The sequence below is a fragment of the Phytophthora cinnamomi genome (genome assembly GCF_018691715.1).
Source record: "Phytophthora cinnamomi strain GKB4 chromosome Unknown Contig14, whole genome shotgun sequence".
In the NCBI taxonomy this organism is placed as follows: Eukaryota; Oomycota; class Peronosporomycetes; order Peronosporales; family Peronosporaceae; genus Phytophthora; species Phytophthora cinnamomi.
In genome coordinates, this window is record NW_027150947.1 from 232,146 (window position 1) to 248,971 (window position 16,826).

The 16,826-nt window shown below is 52.3% G+C and overlaps 5 protein-coding genes across 6 annotated transcripts; 4 read left to right on the top strand and 1 right to left on the bottom strand.

The window, feature by feature from the left end:
* Positions 1-509: 509 nt before the first annotated feature.
* On the top strand, positions 510-2,143 carry IUM83_01071 (Major Facilitator Superfamily; the record flags this gene model as incomplete). Its single annotated transcript, XM_067924899.1, has 4 exons — positions 510-525; positions 606-784; positions 856-1,964; positions 2,029-2,143. 4 exons carry the CDS (start codon positions 510-512, stop codon positions 2,141-2,143), a joined length of 1,419 nt encoding a protein of 472 aa, XP_067797392.1.
* Positions 2,144-2,446: 303 nt separating this feature from the next.
* IUM83_01072 (Major facilitator Superfamily) lies at positions 2,447-4,069 on the top strand (the record flags this gene model as incomplete). The annotated part of the gene is made up of 5 exons (XM_067924900.1): positions 2,447-2,483; positions 2,548-2,717; positions 2,806-3,188; positions 3,849-3,905; positions 3,982-4,069. 5 exons carry the CDS (start codon positions 2,447-2,449, stop codon positions 4,067-4,069), a joined length of 735 nt encoding a protein of 244 aa, XP_067797106.1.
* Positions 4,070-8,942: 4,873 nt separating this feature from the next.
* Positions 8,943-13,139, top strand: IUM83_01073 (the record flags this gene model as incomplete). 2 transcript variants are annotated; one of them, XM_067924901.1, is made up of 3 exons in its annotated part: positions 8,943-9,717; positions 9,799-10,411; positions 10,471-10,495. In XM_067924901.1, the coding sequence occupies 3 exons, from the start codon at positions 8,943-8,945 to the stop codon at positions 10,493-10,495; spliced, it is 1,413 nt and encodes a 470-aa protein (XP_067797395.1). The 2 variants fall into 2 exon arrangements, with proteins under 2 accessions (XP_067797395.1, XP_067797394.1); XM_067924902.1 differs by having other exon boundaries at positions 8,943-13,139.
* Positions 13,140-13,863: 724 nt separating this feature from the next.
* Positions 13,864-15,066, top strand: IUM83_01074 (uncharacterized protein; the record flags this gene model as incomplete). Its single annotated transcript, XM_067924903.1, has 1 exon — positions 13,864-15,066. One exon carries the CDS (start codon positions 13,864-13,866, stop codon positions 15,064-15,066), a length of 1,203 nt encoding a protein of 400 aa, XP_067797184.1.
* A 293-nt stretch (positions 15,067-15,359) lies between these two features.
* Positions 15,360-16,588, bottom strand: IUM83_01075 (uncharacterized protein; the record flags this gene model as incomplete). Its single annotated transcript, XM_067924904.1, has 2 exons — positions 15,360-15,685; positions 15,754-16,588. The coding sequence occupies 2 exons, from the start codon at positions 16,586-16,588 to the stop codon at positions 15,360-15,362; spliced, it is 1,161 nt and encodes a 386-aa protein (XP_067797104.1).
* Positions 16,589-16,826: the final 238 nt, after the last annotated feature.

Below are 16,826 nucleotides of genomic sequence, written 5' to 3' on the forward strand. Positions count from 1 at the left end.
GTACACAGACGCTGGCAGCGATGTAATCGTCAGGTGCGCACCCTAAAACCGAGCAGGAACTCCTCTGTGATCTCGCCAGTGTGGCGGCGGACAGGCACCTAGGGTTCAGCTCCGCCAGCTTCTTCACTGACACTGCCGCACGCGACTTGCCGATGTCTGCACTTAGCCTCAAAGTAATCACCAGCAGGGGCTTGACCACCGACTTGGCGCCGCTGTCGCTCGACTCGCTGTGCGTAGCACCTCCTGATATTCGTGAATTGTTGCAATCGTACTTAATGATACGGAAAATATTAATACATATTAAAACAATATAATATTAGTAATATTGGTTTTATCATCCTAAAATAGGTAATATTATATATTAGAACATGTCGTTCAATATCACTTTTCTATACTACCCCGATGTCTGCGTTACTACGAATCCTTGCCTACACCACCTCCAAATTTGATGAAATCATCAAATGATGATTTCACCCTCAACCGCTGCTGGAAGCTCGCCACGCACTGACATGACGACCTTGGCAGGTTCGTCCCCAGCATTTCCTTCATACGATTTCCTCGCGAAATTGACGTAAAAAAACGTCGTGTCAATTTGCTGCACGCAGCCGACTATGGGTCTCTCCTCCTCCATCGCCCGCACCACCAGAAGCTCACGTCACGTCGAGACCGCGAGCAGAAATGGCTCATGCTGGCGATTTTGTCGGCGCTCACGGCCATCAACCAGGGAATTTGCTACTCGTTCGCGCCCATCGCCAGCATCGTCGAGGTCCGATGGCAGCAACAGGTACGGTAGGTACTGTGACCTTGGTAGTTGCTAGTGTGTCATCGAGCAGTGACCAATTGTCGTGTGTGTAGCTGCACTCGGAGGAGCTGATCACCGTCTACTTCGTCTCGTACATCCCGTGCTCCTTCATCGGGTCGTGGGTCATGGACCAAAGGGGGCTGCGCTACGGAGTTCTGCTCGGCGGCTTCTTGCAAGCTCTGGGCGCGACGCTGCGCTACGTCGCGTGCTTCCTCGGACCGGAGGGTGAAGTGAACGTGACGCTGCTGGGCCAAGTGCTGGCGTCGCTGGCGATGCCGTTCATGGTGAATTCTCCCCCGTTGCTGTCTGCGAACTGGTTTCCGCCTTCGCTGCGCACCACGTCCACTAGTATCGCCGTCAACGCGAATGCTATGGGCACTGCATTTGTTTACCTCACCGCCCCGTTCATCGTGCTCTCGGAGACCGAAGTCCCAGCCTGGAACTTGTACGTGGCGCTGGTCGCGGTGGGCTTCTGGGTGGTGGCATTCTTCTTCTTCCGGTCTTTCCCCAGATCTGGTGGAACGCAGTCGTTCGTGTCCGACGTGCAGCTTCACGACGAGTACGACTGGAGTCAGTGGGCGAATGCATTCAGGCACCGCGGCTTCTGGCACACCGTTGTGGTATTCTCGCTGGCGGAGTGCGTCTTGAATGCTATGAGCGCGCTGTTGGGCAAGTTTCTCAGAATTGCACACTTTTCCAAGGCAGAGATCGGGGTCGTCGGCGCTACTTTCATCGTGAGTTCGCTTGTTGGAGGCCAAGTCATCAGCCACTACGTCGACAAGAAGCGGAACCACAAGACGGCGCTGCAGGTGTGCCTCACGATGACAGCAGTTGCGCTGGCCTTGTTTCGAATGGTCCCCAAGGTCGAAGTGGACGCCACGTTGGTCAGTCTGCTGTTTCTTGGAGCTGTACTCGGACCGATTCAGCCTAGCGTCCTCGAGCTGGGGGTGGAATGTGCCTTCCCCACCAGCGAAGCCACCGTCGCTGCTCTTCAGCAGCTCAGCGGTAACTTCCTGTCGGCTGTGATGATCCCAGGCTTGAGCATGCTCCGAAGAACGCACGTGGACGACAGTGGCCACGTGCCTCTGAGGTATTTCTACGCGAGCCCTGAGTGGATCATGGTGTTCATGACGACCACGACGTTCATTGCATTCTACTTCTAGTAAGTTCTGCACTTGTGACGATGCTTGTTCCATACTAAACTTGTTCGTCCTATCTGGATACAGCAATGGCAGGTATAAGCGCTATGCCCACGAGTCGAAGATGGTTTTACCTCACAACAGCTACGGCTCGGTACTGGTCGCCTCGACACCTCACGACACGATTTTGGGCTTGCCTTGATGTCGAGTGCGCTCGGCAAACTTATATACAACGTCCGTAGCTAGTATTACGTGCCAATATCTTCTGGATGATTCCCAAATTCAAGTGCAGGCGTTGTCAACTCAAAATGCATCATCGGGACTAGCAATCGGTCATGGAGGACAATATTTGGCAATTGGAGGCAACGCGGAGGACCCAAAGGCCTGCGATCTTTGCTGTGAACGTGCGGTCCTCGTTGACTTTGATCAGTCGGGGGACGATCTAATGAGCAGGGTCGCGATCCACACGACTGTCACTTTAGCACTCTCTTCCAGATGCACACACATGACCGCGTCGGTGCGCCACGAGACTAGAGGCAAAGGTACGCTGCAACAGCTCTCATAGTGCTAGTAACTGGTTAATCAACGCTGCATCAACTTGCGCAGGAGGCTACAGTCCTCTGCTGCCGAGGAGCCCCCAAAAGGTGCCACCAGGGGACTCGTACAAGAAATGGTTCATGCTGGCCATCTTGTCGGTCCTCAGCGCCATCAACCAGGCCATCTGCTACTCGTACGCACCGATCGACAGCATCGTCGAAGCGAGATGGCATAGGCGGGTAATTAACTAGCTAGGCTTTCGTGCTTGGTGCAAACCCATTTATCGACAATGACAACTAAACTCTAGCTATCTACTTGTGCACGCAGATCCGGACGGAGCAACTTATCACCATTTACTTCATCTCGTACATCCCGTGCTCCTTCATCGGGTCGTGGCTCATGGACAGGTTCGGACTTCGCTTTGGTGTCCTGCTCGGCGGACTGTTACAGGCTGTCGGGGCGAGTTTGCGCTACTTTGCGTGCGCTTTCGACGCAGTGGACGAAGTCTACGTGACGGTACTAGGCCAAGTCCTCGCATCCATCGCGATGCCGTTCATGGTCAACTCTCCCGCTGTGTTGTCGGCGAACTGGTTCCCGCCTTCCATGCGTGCGACGTCAACGAGTGTTGCGGTCAACGCTAATGCGATGGGCACTGCACTTGTCTACCTCATCGCCCCTTTCGCTGTGTTTTCCAGTGATGAAGTTCCACGGTACAACTTCGCCATGGCGGTGCTTGCTGGCGGGGCTTGGACAGTTGCGCTGTTATTTTTCTGGTCATTCCCTAAAGATCGACACGATCATCCAAAGTCCCATCTAGGAGACGAGTACGATTGGAGTCAATGGAGAAACGCGTTCACGCACGACGGATTTTGGCACACTTTGGTGGCATTTTCCCTGGCGGAATGCGTGCTCAACGCCATGTGCGCGTTGCTGACCAAGTTCCTCAGCGTTACCAGCTTCTCTACGACGGAAATCGGAGTTTTTGGGTCCGTGTTTATTATCAGTTCGCTGGTTGGAAGCCAAGTTATCAGCCGATATGTTGACGAGAAGCGGAATCACAAGACGGCCATGCAGGTTTGCTTGGCGCTGATCGCCGTAGGGATTGCGCTCTTTCATCTGGTTCCCAAGAATCACGTACATGCCACGCTACTCAGTCTGCTTTTCCTTGGATTCGTACTGGGCCCAGTGCAACCAATTGTACTGGAATTAGGCGTCGAGTGCGCGTTCCCGACAAGCGCAGCCACCGTCGCAGCTCTTCAGCAGCTAAGTGGGAATTTTCTCTCAGCTATCGTGGTGCCCACTCTGAGTGAACTTTTACGGACAAACTTAAGTGCAACTGATGGTGAGTCATCGAAGCATTTATACTCTAGCCCAGAGTGGATACTGGTGTCCATGACGACCGCGACGTTTATCGTGTTCTGCTTTTTGTACGGTTTGTTTTCCCTATTTCGTATTCGTAAGAAAGGATTGCGCTAACGTCGCTCTGATGATTTGATTGATCAGTGACGGCGAACACAAGCGATATGCCCACGAGTCGAAGGTTGTCACGCTTCACAGCGAACAAGAGGAAGTGGTAATAGCGACAGATTGAAAGGATTCAGCGTCATGATGCTCAAATAGAAAATAAGTTGTCATTCCAGTCTCTTTGTCAGTATCATGCGATCAAAGTACATGATGTCAGTTAAGAAGTCATTGCCGTATTCAGTTCGTATAGTCGCTGGAGGAAGAGTGCGTAGTCTACAGCCTCGACGTCGTCTTCCATTCCAAAATGACGGAGAAGGGCCATCAGTTCCTGCTTGTGCAGCGGAATGTTGAGTTGGTGAAGCTTGGACAGTAGCAGCGACATCGATACGAACTGGAGTGGAGGATTCTCCGCACTTCCCATGCTTGCTACGTAGTGCGGTGAGTCCTGCAACCGTCGCTGAAGCAGAGCGAGAAACCTGTCGAGGTTAACCCTCCCGCCACCACCTTTTCCTTTGACAATCATTTGCCTGACCACTCCTCGAACTTTGACTTGCAGCTCTACCGATAGAGGTGCCGCCCATTGTGCGAAATGCATCAAGTCGAGGAAGTATTTTGACGGTGAGCCGATGTGTAGGAAAAACTGGCTGAGGAGATGTGTAGAAACATTAATCCGATGATAAATCTGAAGGAGTTGTTTCAATCTGGCAGGCGTCAATGGATCGAGCGTCGAGGCTTCCAACTCGCGCTTTTTCTTATGGACCGTCGAGGACAAACTAGTAGCGCGGCTTGTAGAACTGATACTTAACGAGGAACGTCTAAGCGGAGAACCTGGTGGTGTAGACCTTGGGCCATCGTTAGTCGTAGGAGTAGATCCCATCGATAGATGTCGAAACGCGCGCGCTGGCAGAACGTTGCCTTTCGCATCTGAAAACTCGCTTGCTATCTCCAAAATCGTGAGCTCGAGAACGCGAAGACTCGATATGGTGTGACTATCATCTTCATCGTCACTCACTCCTCCCCGCGGAGGAGAAAATTGGCTTGATGACCGTGATGAGTTAGAAAGAGATGGAGTCTTTGGACGTACTGAGCCAAACGAGCTTTTTATCTCGCGGAACCGCTCAAACGTAACGACAATTGGTGGGGCAGAGCTTCCACCTAGAGAACGACCCAGAGATCTATTGGCGTTATCTCCAGCAAGAAGCCGCATTACTGAAGCCAGCGCATCTGCGTTGTTCAAAAGTGTAGTGGTGCTGTCAGACTCTAGCTCCCGGTTTGTTTCAGCGGCCTCATGCTCGAATTCTTTAGTCAAGTAAAGCTTTAAATCCTCTGCATTGAAATATCCTTTGTTGTCTGCATCCAGGGCTCGGTACAACCTCTCCATTTCGGCTGTTGACATGGCAATAGCGAAGCGCTCCTCGAAGTGCTGTAGAACGCGGGTTTGGAGAGACTTCCTAGCCTGCCGTTGCTGGTAATCCAGCAAGAACACTATCAGTCGGGCGTAGTCAACTTTCAGGTCTCTCTCGCGATGATGCCCCTGGCCAGGAAATCGACGTTGAAGCACACCGATTTCCCAGTCAGCCATAGCTTGCTGGTCGTGAGAAAGGAGGCGGTAAGCTTTGTTCCAGTCGTCGCACCGAATTGAGCCAACGTGTTCCCAATCAAATTTTTCAAACACTTTCTTCACCTCTACTAAGGAGTGAGGAAGTCGCAAGCTACTAGCCATCGAGTTCCAGTCGAAGAGCCCGTTAAACCATGCGTCACAATGAATGCCATCTCGCGATGAAGCGTTTAAAGACTTCACTGCTGTCTTGTGAGAAATATGCTGCACTAGACTCTTGAGATCGTCCTGCTGCACACCAGCAAAACCCAACTGGTGCATCATCTTCATCAGTTCCTTCACCATGGCGCTCTGAGAAATCCAACCCTGGGATTTACGGGAAAGAACGTCAAGGTCGTGATACAAATCGTAGCCTGCGCAACCTTTAGCAACTAATTTCTTGATTGATTGAACATCGTATGAACCACCGGAGCTCCTAGCATCAGTAACAGCGGTACGATTGCCTCCAGATCGCTTATCATCCTTCCAACACCGTCGTGACAAGAAATGCTTCAGTGCTTTTACTTCGACACTGCCTTCGTGACCTGAATCCACACTCCCGAAAAGGTAAAGTAGTTCAGCCATCGCAAGCGGGTGCTCGTCTGCCTGGACTACGAAGGTATCGTGGAAATCTTGAAGCGAAAGCCTGTGTGACGACCCTTTCGTTGTCATCAGTTCTGCTACGTAAGCCCGAAGTCTATCTTGCTCGCGCAAAACTTTCATTTGAATTGAACTCGCGAAGAAATGATCGTCATTAAGTCCGGGCGACCCGAATACCATCTTCAATAGGACGTCGTATCTCAACAGCACCCCAGTTTCACTGCCATCCGAAACTGTTCCATCCAACCCGAGGGCTGCTATTGCTACTTCCATGTCATCCGAGCAAATGTGACGCTCGAAAATGCGCTTAAAGTATCTCGTAGAAATTGTGAACGTTGCTTCGCGATCAAGCTTAGTGAGGATCCTTCCTAGTTGAGCCAGCACTTTTTGTTCCATTAAAGTGTCACCACCGCACAGTGTCATGTAGATACCGCGCCAGAATTCCCATCTCAGTGCCCTCTTTGAATATTTAGCGGCGGTCATATCTGAGCTCGGTTCCATCGGGAATGGACCTAAAATCGCATCGAGCAGCTCCGAGTATGATAAAAATCCATCAGAGGATTTGTCTTGTGTCTTATGCTGGATAAATGGGTGTGCAAGCTGAACTGTTTCATGCTCCTCCAGCGGAAATGGCAGCTCCAGAGCGTGCTGCTTTACTAAGTCCAGGTGAAACACGCGCACCAAATCTGTCACTGAGATAACCTGGTCTCCTTCCAGGTCGTACTTCGAGCAAAGTGCATCGAGTAGCTGTCGAGCACCTTCGCGTCCAGGTGGGAAACCACTTTGCAAATACTGATCTAGACGAATGAGAGATTTTCTTTTCGCTGACTCCCGAATGTCCGGTAACGCGTAGATGAGAATATCCATCAGCACGTCTACGAACTCCCTGAAGTCGAGCTGAGCGTGCGAGTTGAAATTCATGCCCAAACATACCTCAATCAGCCGCGTCTCGCTGACTTTCAGGTCGAACTGGTCCGCTAAAATGTAGCACAGCTGCTTCAAGTTCACGAATCCAGTTGAATCTTCATCAGCCTCAATCAACAGCTCCTCAAGCCGCTTCGCACCTGTGCTGTAGAGCAAAACGAGTGCAGAAATGTTAGCTATTAATTGTACCAGCATACACTCGGAGACTTTACTCACAACTGAAGTTTGGTCGCGATTTCAACCAGCTCTTTTTCATGAAGGTTGATAACCTGCAGCAATGTGCTGGACTTCGGGGAAGCTAGGGGTGAAAATGACGTTCGTTTGGCAGGAGATTTGGCATTGAACTTGACAGGAGAAACTTCGACGCTCGATGGCCTCATAGTTGCTCGACTTCTCGGTGACCACGCGGGTGGGGTCGGTTCTTCTGTTGATTTCGGGCTCATGGAGAGCTTTGCAGAGTCCAGTTGCCTACTAAGCCGTAAATTGGCGTCTTGCAAGCTTGAGATGACATCTTTGAGTTTCTGGTTCTTTGATTCCAGGATAATCGCCTTGGACTGAGCGTCCGCGGCCAACTTTGAGGGGGCCACTTGGGCAGATGAAGAAGTGACCCGAGACTGCCAAATATTGAGCGCTCGCAAAGCCTCTCTGACGTTTACCATGATCGCTCCACTTTCCTCAGTAGCAAATTGATACAAGAATTCCTGATCATAGAAACAGAATAGAAGAAATAAAAAAAATGTCGTTTGGTCATGAGAAACGCGTTTCCTACCTCCATTTCGTCTGTAACAGGATCAGAGCCGTTCGCCGATTCTGGATCGAGATCGAAGAGGACCTCGCACACATGACTCAGAGGCACAAGTGGGTGCTTTCTTGCATCCCCATACGAGAAAATCTCGCACAGGTCAAGCGGTGACAGTTTTTTCACATGCATAATTCGTTGGAACCACTCGTCCGGAGATTCTCCAATGCGGTTGCGGCTCGAACCTAGACCGGATACAGGGGAGTCGGTCTTTTTCAGAATCCCTTTCGGTTTTCCATTAAAAATGCTGTCGTTTGGTCTACGCTCGTGAGCTGAAGATGGCCGCAAGGCTTCATCCAGAGTAACGTGTTTTCGGGAAGGCGCACTAAGACTCGAAGACGACAAAGTGCGTCGTTCCAAGCCATTGAACGAAGCAGGCGAGGCTGGTCTGCTCTGGCTGTGGCGCGATGAGAGTCGCATATACGCGTCTTCAATGCGAGAATCACACAGCTAAACACAGAAGATAACAACCCGGTTGGGAACCATATTCGGAGTAGGAAACTACAGTCAACGTCGGCGTACCTGCGACCGCCGACTCAAATACTCGTGGATGTCTCGTGTAGAGATACTGAGAGGTTCCCGCTGGTCTGCCATCGCTCAGCTCTCTAGTGAAGACGAATTCCCAGCTTGCACCGGTAAATAAAGCAAAAGTGACTCGTTATTCTTGTCCAAGCACAAGTTTTCAACTACAGCACTCCACTGCAGAAGATAACATCGTGGTCGACCCGATTCAATATATTTAGAAGCCCAAACTACTTCCGCATATTGAGGAAGTCTGTCTTGCGCACGAAAATTGGACGGGTAGATATCTCCAGAGTCACAACACGGTGATGCTGTTAGCGCTAAACGGCCAGCGCAAAACTGGTTGATGAGCGTGATGATAGATTTTTCATTTAGCCCGGTCCCATACGCGTTGTCGACAATTCAACTGCTTTGATACCCAGCGTACCCACTCACTCGATCCGCAGCTCAGCAGTAGCCAGCGCGGTGCTGGTCGGTCCGTTGATCGGTGGGTCTTATCCTAGACAGGGTCGCCGTTAGGACAGTTTTGCCATTCTCAGTTCGGACGACTGGTGCGCCATGCCAGACAAGTTGGTTGCAGTCGCGGTAGTTCTCGCCTTGGCGGCGATCGTCACCACTGTTGATGGTGCAGCCAACCCGATGGACTATCCGGCGTGTCCACAGCGCCACCAGCCCGAGTATTTCTGCTGTTCTACATCTACCAGCACCCGCGAGGTGTTCACGAAGTTCCGAAGACCCACAGGCGGCAGCTACGAAGAGGACTATCAGGCTGGGTGGGCTCAAGCTCGACAAGTGAATTTCCCGTACGTGCGCTACACCCCAGACACCCCCAGCTACTTGTACGACGATCCAGCGTCGATCTGTCGTATGCAGACAGTGGTGATCGATTCGGAGACCGGAGAACTGCAACAAACTCTGCAGTGTGGAGGTGACAATGTCTCGCTCGTGGAGGATTCGCAGGACTCGTCGGTCTTCTGGACGTCGCCGTCCAACCCGCGAAACAATAACGCGTCGTTCCCGGTTGGAGCACAGTGTGTCAGCCTCATGCTTGCTGACGGGAGCGTTGATGAAGACAGCAAGAGCGCGTGTGTGAATGATCGTCTTCTGGGAGGTTTTCAATTCACGAGCTTCGTTGAAGCCCCGCTCGTCGTCGTCTACCTCGTGTACTTGACTTGCTTCGCACTGCTGGTGTGGTGGAACTTTCACCGTCACGTGATCTTCCGCAATAGTTGTTTGATGGATGAAGACGAGAAGAAAACGCTTGCGTCGAGTGGAGTTGCTGACCTCAAAGGAATTATCACTCGTCCGCGATATGAGCTTATCCACGACGCAAGTACGGAGACTCAACAGCTAGTGCAGACAGGGTACTCTCAGTCGAGCCGGGGGAGAGCTGTATTCGCCTATTTCGTCGTAGTAAGTGTGTTGCTTCACGTGCTGCTGATTATTATCATCTGCGACTACTACGGCAGCTTCACGCCTGCATTGTTTGATCCGCTGAGCGCAAGCGCTACCGTCTTCTTCCTGGTTTGGCTCTTTGCAGCACTGTGGATGATCGGGATTGTGGCGTATCAAAGAGACCTGCCCAACTTTTTCAAGGTTCCAAGTGCTCTGCACAGCTGTGAATTCGTTCACATCCTCAAGAGCGACGACACGGAGATAATGCTCACCGATCGCACAGGAGTCTCGGCGCTGGTGGCCAAAGTGGAGAATTGGTTCAGTAGTTCAGTAAAACTTCGAGGCTACCAGGAAACTGTGCGAGTTGAGACTGTTGGTGGCAAACGCATCGTGGATTTTCAGCATCTACGATACGTTTACAGTGACGACGCTCGAAGGTTTGTCCCATCCGAGATTTCAATGGGACGCACGTACGCCGATATTGGTGCTGCTGGAGCGTCAGGCTTGTCGACCGTAGAGGCGGAGAAGCGGCTTCAGACCATTGGCTTGAACGTCGTTGATGTCGCCATGCCATCGCTATTGAGTTCGGTTCTTTACGAATTCCTCACGCTGTTCTACATCTACCAAATCATGTGCTACTACGTCTGGCACTACTTCACTTACTGGAACATGGGCATTGTCATGACTGCAGTGGTTCTGGGCACCGCAATCATTAACATCTACACCAAACGCAACATGCAGGCTGCCATCGTCAAGATGACGCGATACCGAACGGAGGTCTCGGTGTATCGAGACAACGGGTGGCAGGTGTTGGAATCGCCTATGCTAGTTCCCGGGGATTTAGTCCAAGTTCCTGAGAATTGGGTGCTGCCGTGCGATTTGGTGATCGTGAAGGGCTCCACAGTTTGCGATGAATCTATGCTGACCGGTGAGTCCATGCCCGTCCAGAAGTTCCCAATCCCGGACCACAGCACCACTGTGTACGAATCTGAAGGTCGTGGCAGGAAACACACACTGTTTTCAGGGACTCGAGTACTTTCATCGGGCCGCAACGAAGAAATTCATGCTGTCGTTCAGACTACCGGTGCCCACACGACCAAAGGCCAATTGATCCAGTCGATTCTGTTCCCGGTTCCCATGCGCTTCAAGTATGACGAGCATCTCAAAGCTCTCATCGCGCTGCTCCTCATTTACTCGGCAGTGGCGTGTGTGGTCGGCATCAACTTTTTGTTAGGGAACGACAAGCTGAACAACAAGATGACGGCATTCTGCTACTGCATCTTCATGATTTCAGCGGTTGTGAGTCCGCTACTGCCTGTAGTAATCACCGTGGGTCAAGTCAACGCCGGTGCGAGACTGCAGAAGGCTGGAATATTTTCTCTTAACGTGAAACGAATCACGTTATGCGGTAAAGTTCGCGTTTTCTGCTTCGACAAGACCGGAACGCTGACTAAACAAGGATTGGACTACCTCGGAGTGCAGCCCGTGGATTTGATCTCGAACTCCTTCCTTCCGATTACCAAGGAAGCGACCAACATGTTGAAGACAACCCAGTACGCGTTAGCCACTTGCCACTCCGTCGGCTCTCTAGACGGGAAGCTAGTCGGCAACGAAGTGGAGGTGAGGATGTTCAAGGCAACTGGGTGGGAGCTTCTCGAACAGGAAGGATCGCAACCAGTGACCAAGTCGCCCACCGGAGACGAGCTCGAGTTCATCAAGCGCTTCGACTTCGACCATCATCGCATGTCCATGAGTGTCGTGGTGCGGGATCGAAAGACCAGTCAGATTTTCGTCTTCTGCAAAGGTTCCTACGAGCGAATGCAGCAGTTGAGTAGACCCGATAGCATTCCACACGACTACAAAGCTGTGGCCGACCAATTGGCCAAGGAGGGATGCTACGTGTTGGGGCTATCGTATCGTCAGCTGCCAAGCAACTGGACCAACGCCCAAATTGACGCGTTCTTGTCGAATCGCGACGCCATTGACGAAGGTTTGTCCCTGCTAGGCTTGATTCTGTTTCGTAATGAGCTGAAGGAAGACACGAGCGATGCGATCGCCCAGCTCAAAGCTGGAGACATTCGGGTGGTGATGATCACTGGCGACAATGCCATGTGTGGTTGCTACATTGCTCGTAACAGCGGCATGGTGGCGGCAGACTCGCGGGTGATTCTTGGCGACACCGAACGAACTGGAAGTGGAGCAAATGCAAAGGTTGGCGATGTCGAATGGCGAGATGTGGATAGCGGAGTGGTAATTGATCAGCAAGCCGTCAAGAACATGGCAATGAACGGAGACGACGTGGAACTCGCTGTCACTGGAAGCGCCTTCAACCGACTGAAGGCCATGGGAGAAATGAACCAGCTTCTCTTTCACGTGCGTATCTTCAGTCGCATGACTCCAGATGATAAAGTAGACTGCGTCAAAATGCACATGGAAGCTGGAGCGGTGACGGGCATGTGTGGAGATGGAGGAAATGACTGCGGAGCTTTGCGCATTGCTCACGCTGGTATTGCTTTGAGCGACGCGGAGGCATCAGTAGTGTCGCCATTTACTAGCAAACCCAAGACCATTAAATCCGTGGTGGATATTTGTCGTGAGGGGCGATGCAGCCTAGCCACGTCGTTTGCCTCTGTCAAGTTCCTCATCATGTACGGCGTCATCGCATCCACACTACGGCTATTCCAGTGGTATAACGCCACCATTTTGTCCGAGTGGTGCTTCATCCTGGCCGATGGTTTCACGCTCGTGGGGCTTTCCTACGTGATCACGCTGTCGAAGCCACTGCCCGAGTTGGGCGACCAACGCCCGACATCAAGCCTCATCGGGCCGTCCACACTGCTTTCAATCCTGGGACAAGAAATCATCAACGTCACCTTCCTGGTGTCCGGTATACACGTGCTCACGTCGCAACGCTGGTACTGTCCGTTCAGCCCCGACAACATTGATCTAGCTAAGTGGTGGCTCCTTTCCGACAACCACTTAGCAACGACATTGTTCTTCACGATTATCACGCAGCAACAGCTCGCGGCGTGGGTGTTCAGCTTCGGCTCACGCTATCGTGCGCCTATCTGGAACAACTACGCTCTGGTTACTTTGTTTGCAGCCCTCATTGTGTTGGATTCGTATCTGCTTCTCGGTCCGCCAGGGAAGCTCAGCGACTTGTTTCGTATCTCGAGTGGCACAAATGTGATGGTTTTGCCAGATATCCCCATGCCGTGGGGGTTCCGATCGCAGTATTTCTTGCTGCTTCTTGGTAACGTGACTGCCGCTATCCTGTTCGAACACGTCGTGGTGCTGGGGCCCGTGAGGGACTGGTTGCGACGCAGGTTCCACCAGGACAGCCTCCCGATGCGCAAGTGACCGCAACCGGCGGTTATGCAGACGCACCCTCGGAACAGCAGGATTCAACTAGGTGTCAAGGATGCATTATCGCGTTACTACAAGCACGCCTCGTCGTCTCGATGGTCGTGCGAAACTGAAGCGAGTCACGCTATTACACTCAGTGCTAAATGCTGTGATCTCAGCACCGCGACGTAAAGTTGAAGTTTATTTTTCGTTCCTAGAAAACGATTTCGATCTGCTCGAAACTTGCACACTTCGTCAAGCAAGAAGAATGAATCATTTCGTACATTGGGGTCAACTACTACTCGATAGAAGCCCGCACTAACTTGTTGAGCAGAACTGGAGCGTTTCTCTCGGGCTGAGGGGATAAATTTCACAACAGACAAATTGGTGTCCGAATTCCGGGTGGAGGCGATGCATCAAATGCGGACAGGCGCTGCAACTCCGACGAAAGGCGGACCGTTCATTTATTTGGCGGCGAGTGTGAAACCCATGCAATGGGCATTGCAAACGCTCCGGCCACTGCTTTCATCCGGCAGTAAACCATCACATATCTGAAACGAACGAACCATAGGACTGCAACCTTCGGTTTTGTGCGGCGAGCCGGCACGAACCTCCAGAGATAGCCATCATCCCATGGAGTGCTTCACAAGCGCGCAGCTCGAAGTTCGCCGGGGAAGGATATCGCACTCATATTCTCTTTTGCACTAACCAGTCAACTTCAACGTAACCAACAACAGCCATGAAGACCGTGTCGGCGTTGGGTCTCGCGATCTGTGCGACGATAGCTGCGACGACCGATCTGTTTGTCGACGCTGCAAGCTCCATCAATGCCAATTTGCGCGTGTACGGAGGCTCGGTCGATAGCCGTTTTCGGAAGGTGACGTCGCTGCAAGCCCGGGTCCAGGGTGACATGCCCCAGTGGAACGCCGACAAGCAGCGCTTCGTGTCGAAATACTACACCACGTTCGACCAGAAGTACCGCGCCGTGCTCGACACCGTCAACATGGCCGCAGTTGAAGGTGCACTCAAGTACGTGCAGGCCGAGTGCATCAACAAGCCCGTTATCACGGACTGCAAGCGCAAGAACAACATCAAGTACGTCGTGTTCTACCAGACGACGGTGGTGCAGCCCGCCGCGGCCATGACCTACTACGCCAACGCCACGAACGAATACAAGTTCGCGGTCGAGCACTGTCCGTTCATGCCCATGGACGGCGGCCAGTGCGACCCCAACGCCGACGGCACCTTCCCCGATGTGTGCAACCAGTTCATCGGCGCCAACGGCCAACCGGACCTGGGCTTCTGCGTCGGCGGCACGCTGCAGGACAACGAACCGATTGCGCCGTACCCGCACAACTACTGGTTCTCCTTCCCCAATAGCTGCCCGCAAAGCCTCTGGAGCGGTAAAACCGACGCTTGTCGTGCTCAATACCCCGGCGGAATGTGTGCTCTCGGTGTTGAACCTGATGGAGAGACCTGCACGTTTTCGTACGAGGTGCTGGGCTACATCCCGCTGGACGACGTCGTGGGTATCACGTCGATGGTCAACGCGAATACGGGGAAGACCTACGCTGACTACACGGAGTTCTGCCAGGCCGGCGGCGTCGAATTCAATGTCGAGGTGTCTGGCAGTCAAGTCACATGGATTGACGGCCTCAAGTTCTGGGCCAACCCGGGCGACAGCAACGCCAACGCCAAGCGCGCGGAGAAGCTCGTGACCGCCTACAGCAAGCTGGTTAAGGCAAATCCGACGACTTCCGATGGCGGTGTGATGAAGCCGCTACCGAAAGTGGAGTCGCTCACGGCCAGCAACCCTCCGTGTTACGTGAACAGCAAGGTCTGCGCGAAAGCGAAGTTTGGTTGCAAGCGGTCGTATCGCTCCCAGATCTGCGAGGTCTGTAAATCGGCGACGCCAGGCTGCGTGATGGCGAAGCACTACTGAATGTCAAACCGAGAGACGAGACTCAATTAGGGAGTGAGACTACTTACCAACGGATGTTGGTATCACGACGTGCACTTCTGCTCGTGATGTACAGAAACCCATGCAGAGTGGCGAAATAGTATATGCGTACGAGCCAACGCTAGAACCGAATGCAAATACACTATCGCTTTGGCTGTGCTATATTTTTGTTGTTGGAATCGCTACGCAGAGTCTATTGCATGATAGTACTGGTATTGCTGTGGCGAAGCCATGCAAACTTAAAGCTGTAATCTACCCCTGTGCAAGCAAAATAGTCAGAATGCCATCTTCAAATTAAAAATCAACGGCCGGTACGTACCTAGCTGTGGCAACGACGACTGCATCGTCATGGTAACCCAAAGAATAAGTTTTGGCTGGACCATGAGGAACTCTTCCTCGAGAACGAAGGCAAGTTGCTGCAGCGAATGACGATGCACGACGCGGTTGAGCACGATGATGAGGAGTATCAGCGACCCGAGCTCAAGCATTCCGTATCCCAATACACTACCAACTCGACGCTGCAGCTCTTTATCCGTAAGATGAGCCAGTTGCGGATAAAATCGCCGATTCGGCAGGTAGTACAGGATTGTCAAATACCCGCCTAGCACGACAAAAAAATGGCCGTCAGAAAGCAACAAGCAATGTTCACATCCAAGTTCTAATACTTACCGTAGATAACGGGGACCAGAACTTCCGTGAACTCGACAAGTAGCATAAACTCGGTTAGAAACAAAACTTGGAGCGCTTTCTTCAGCAACGAATGGTGTTCTCGATTCGTTAACCTGCTCAAAGCGGTTATCGGTCTGGCAGAGGCAACCTCAACAAATTTCTCAACAGAACCGAAGTGCTGAGAGGATACGAGGGATGGATCCCGGACACAAAGCGTCTGGGACATCGGAATTGGAATCACGTATTCGCCAGCCTCCATGCGCATGGTTGGTAGCACCTGCTTCTTTTTCAGAGAAACTCGAGCCAGGCGAGGTGCTAAGCTGGCAGTCCACGCATTAGATTTCTGCATATGCGCTGTGAAGCGGCGGTCCGCTTTGGCGGGATACTTTTCGAGCACAAGCTCGGCTGTCAGTATCAACTCATTGCCGCCTCTACCGAGCTTGTCCATGATCCCCTTCACACCGTTAATCATGCGGCACAGATCAGTCAGCGATATCGCAGCCTGCAACAGATCCACCGCGATGAGCGTAACGCTGGTGCCGATCGATTGCGAGTTCTGCATACAGGAGGAAATGAAGAGCGAGTTGAAGATCTCGACGTTCAGGATCACCACCTGCGGCTTGGTGTCGTCACGACCGGAGAGAATTCGGCTGAGCACGTTCTTCTGCGCCACTTTAAACACTGGAATCACCAGGGCAAACGTGAGCTGGTACGTCGGCGACAGGTTCGTGAAAATTGAGCTGAAGCCGGCGTAGATCAGCAGTATCGTGACCTGAGCGCCGCAAACCGTGGCGAACCGCACCACGTCGTTGACAGCCTCCGGCTTGGCGCGCATCTGATCTCTACAAACGCGTAGGAGAAAGAAGGTCGTGAAACCCAGCCACGGGCCCGACATCAAGACAGTGGAGAACGGCAGCGGCCAACCCACGAACCACGACAATCCGAGCGCTAGAGCATTGGTGAGTACCGCCGCTGGAATCGAGATGCCGAGTGCGGCTGCCGGTTGCAATTTCAGACTCGGACTGTACAGTCGGATCTGCTCGATAGCGCAGTGTGTGTAGATGAAGCATGTC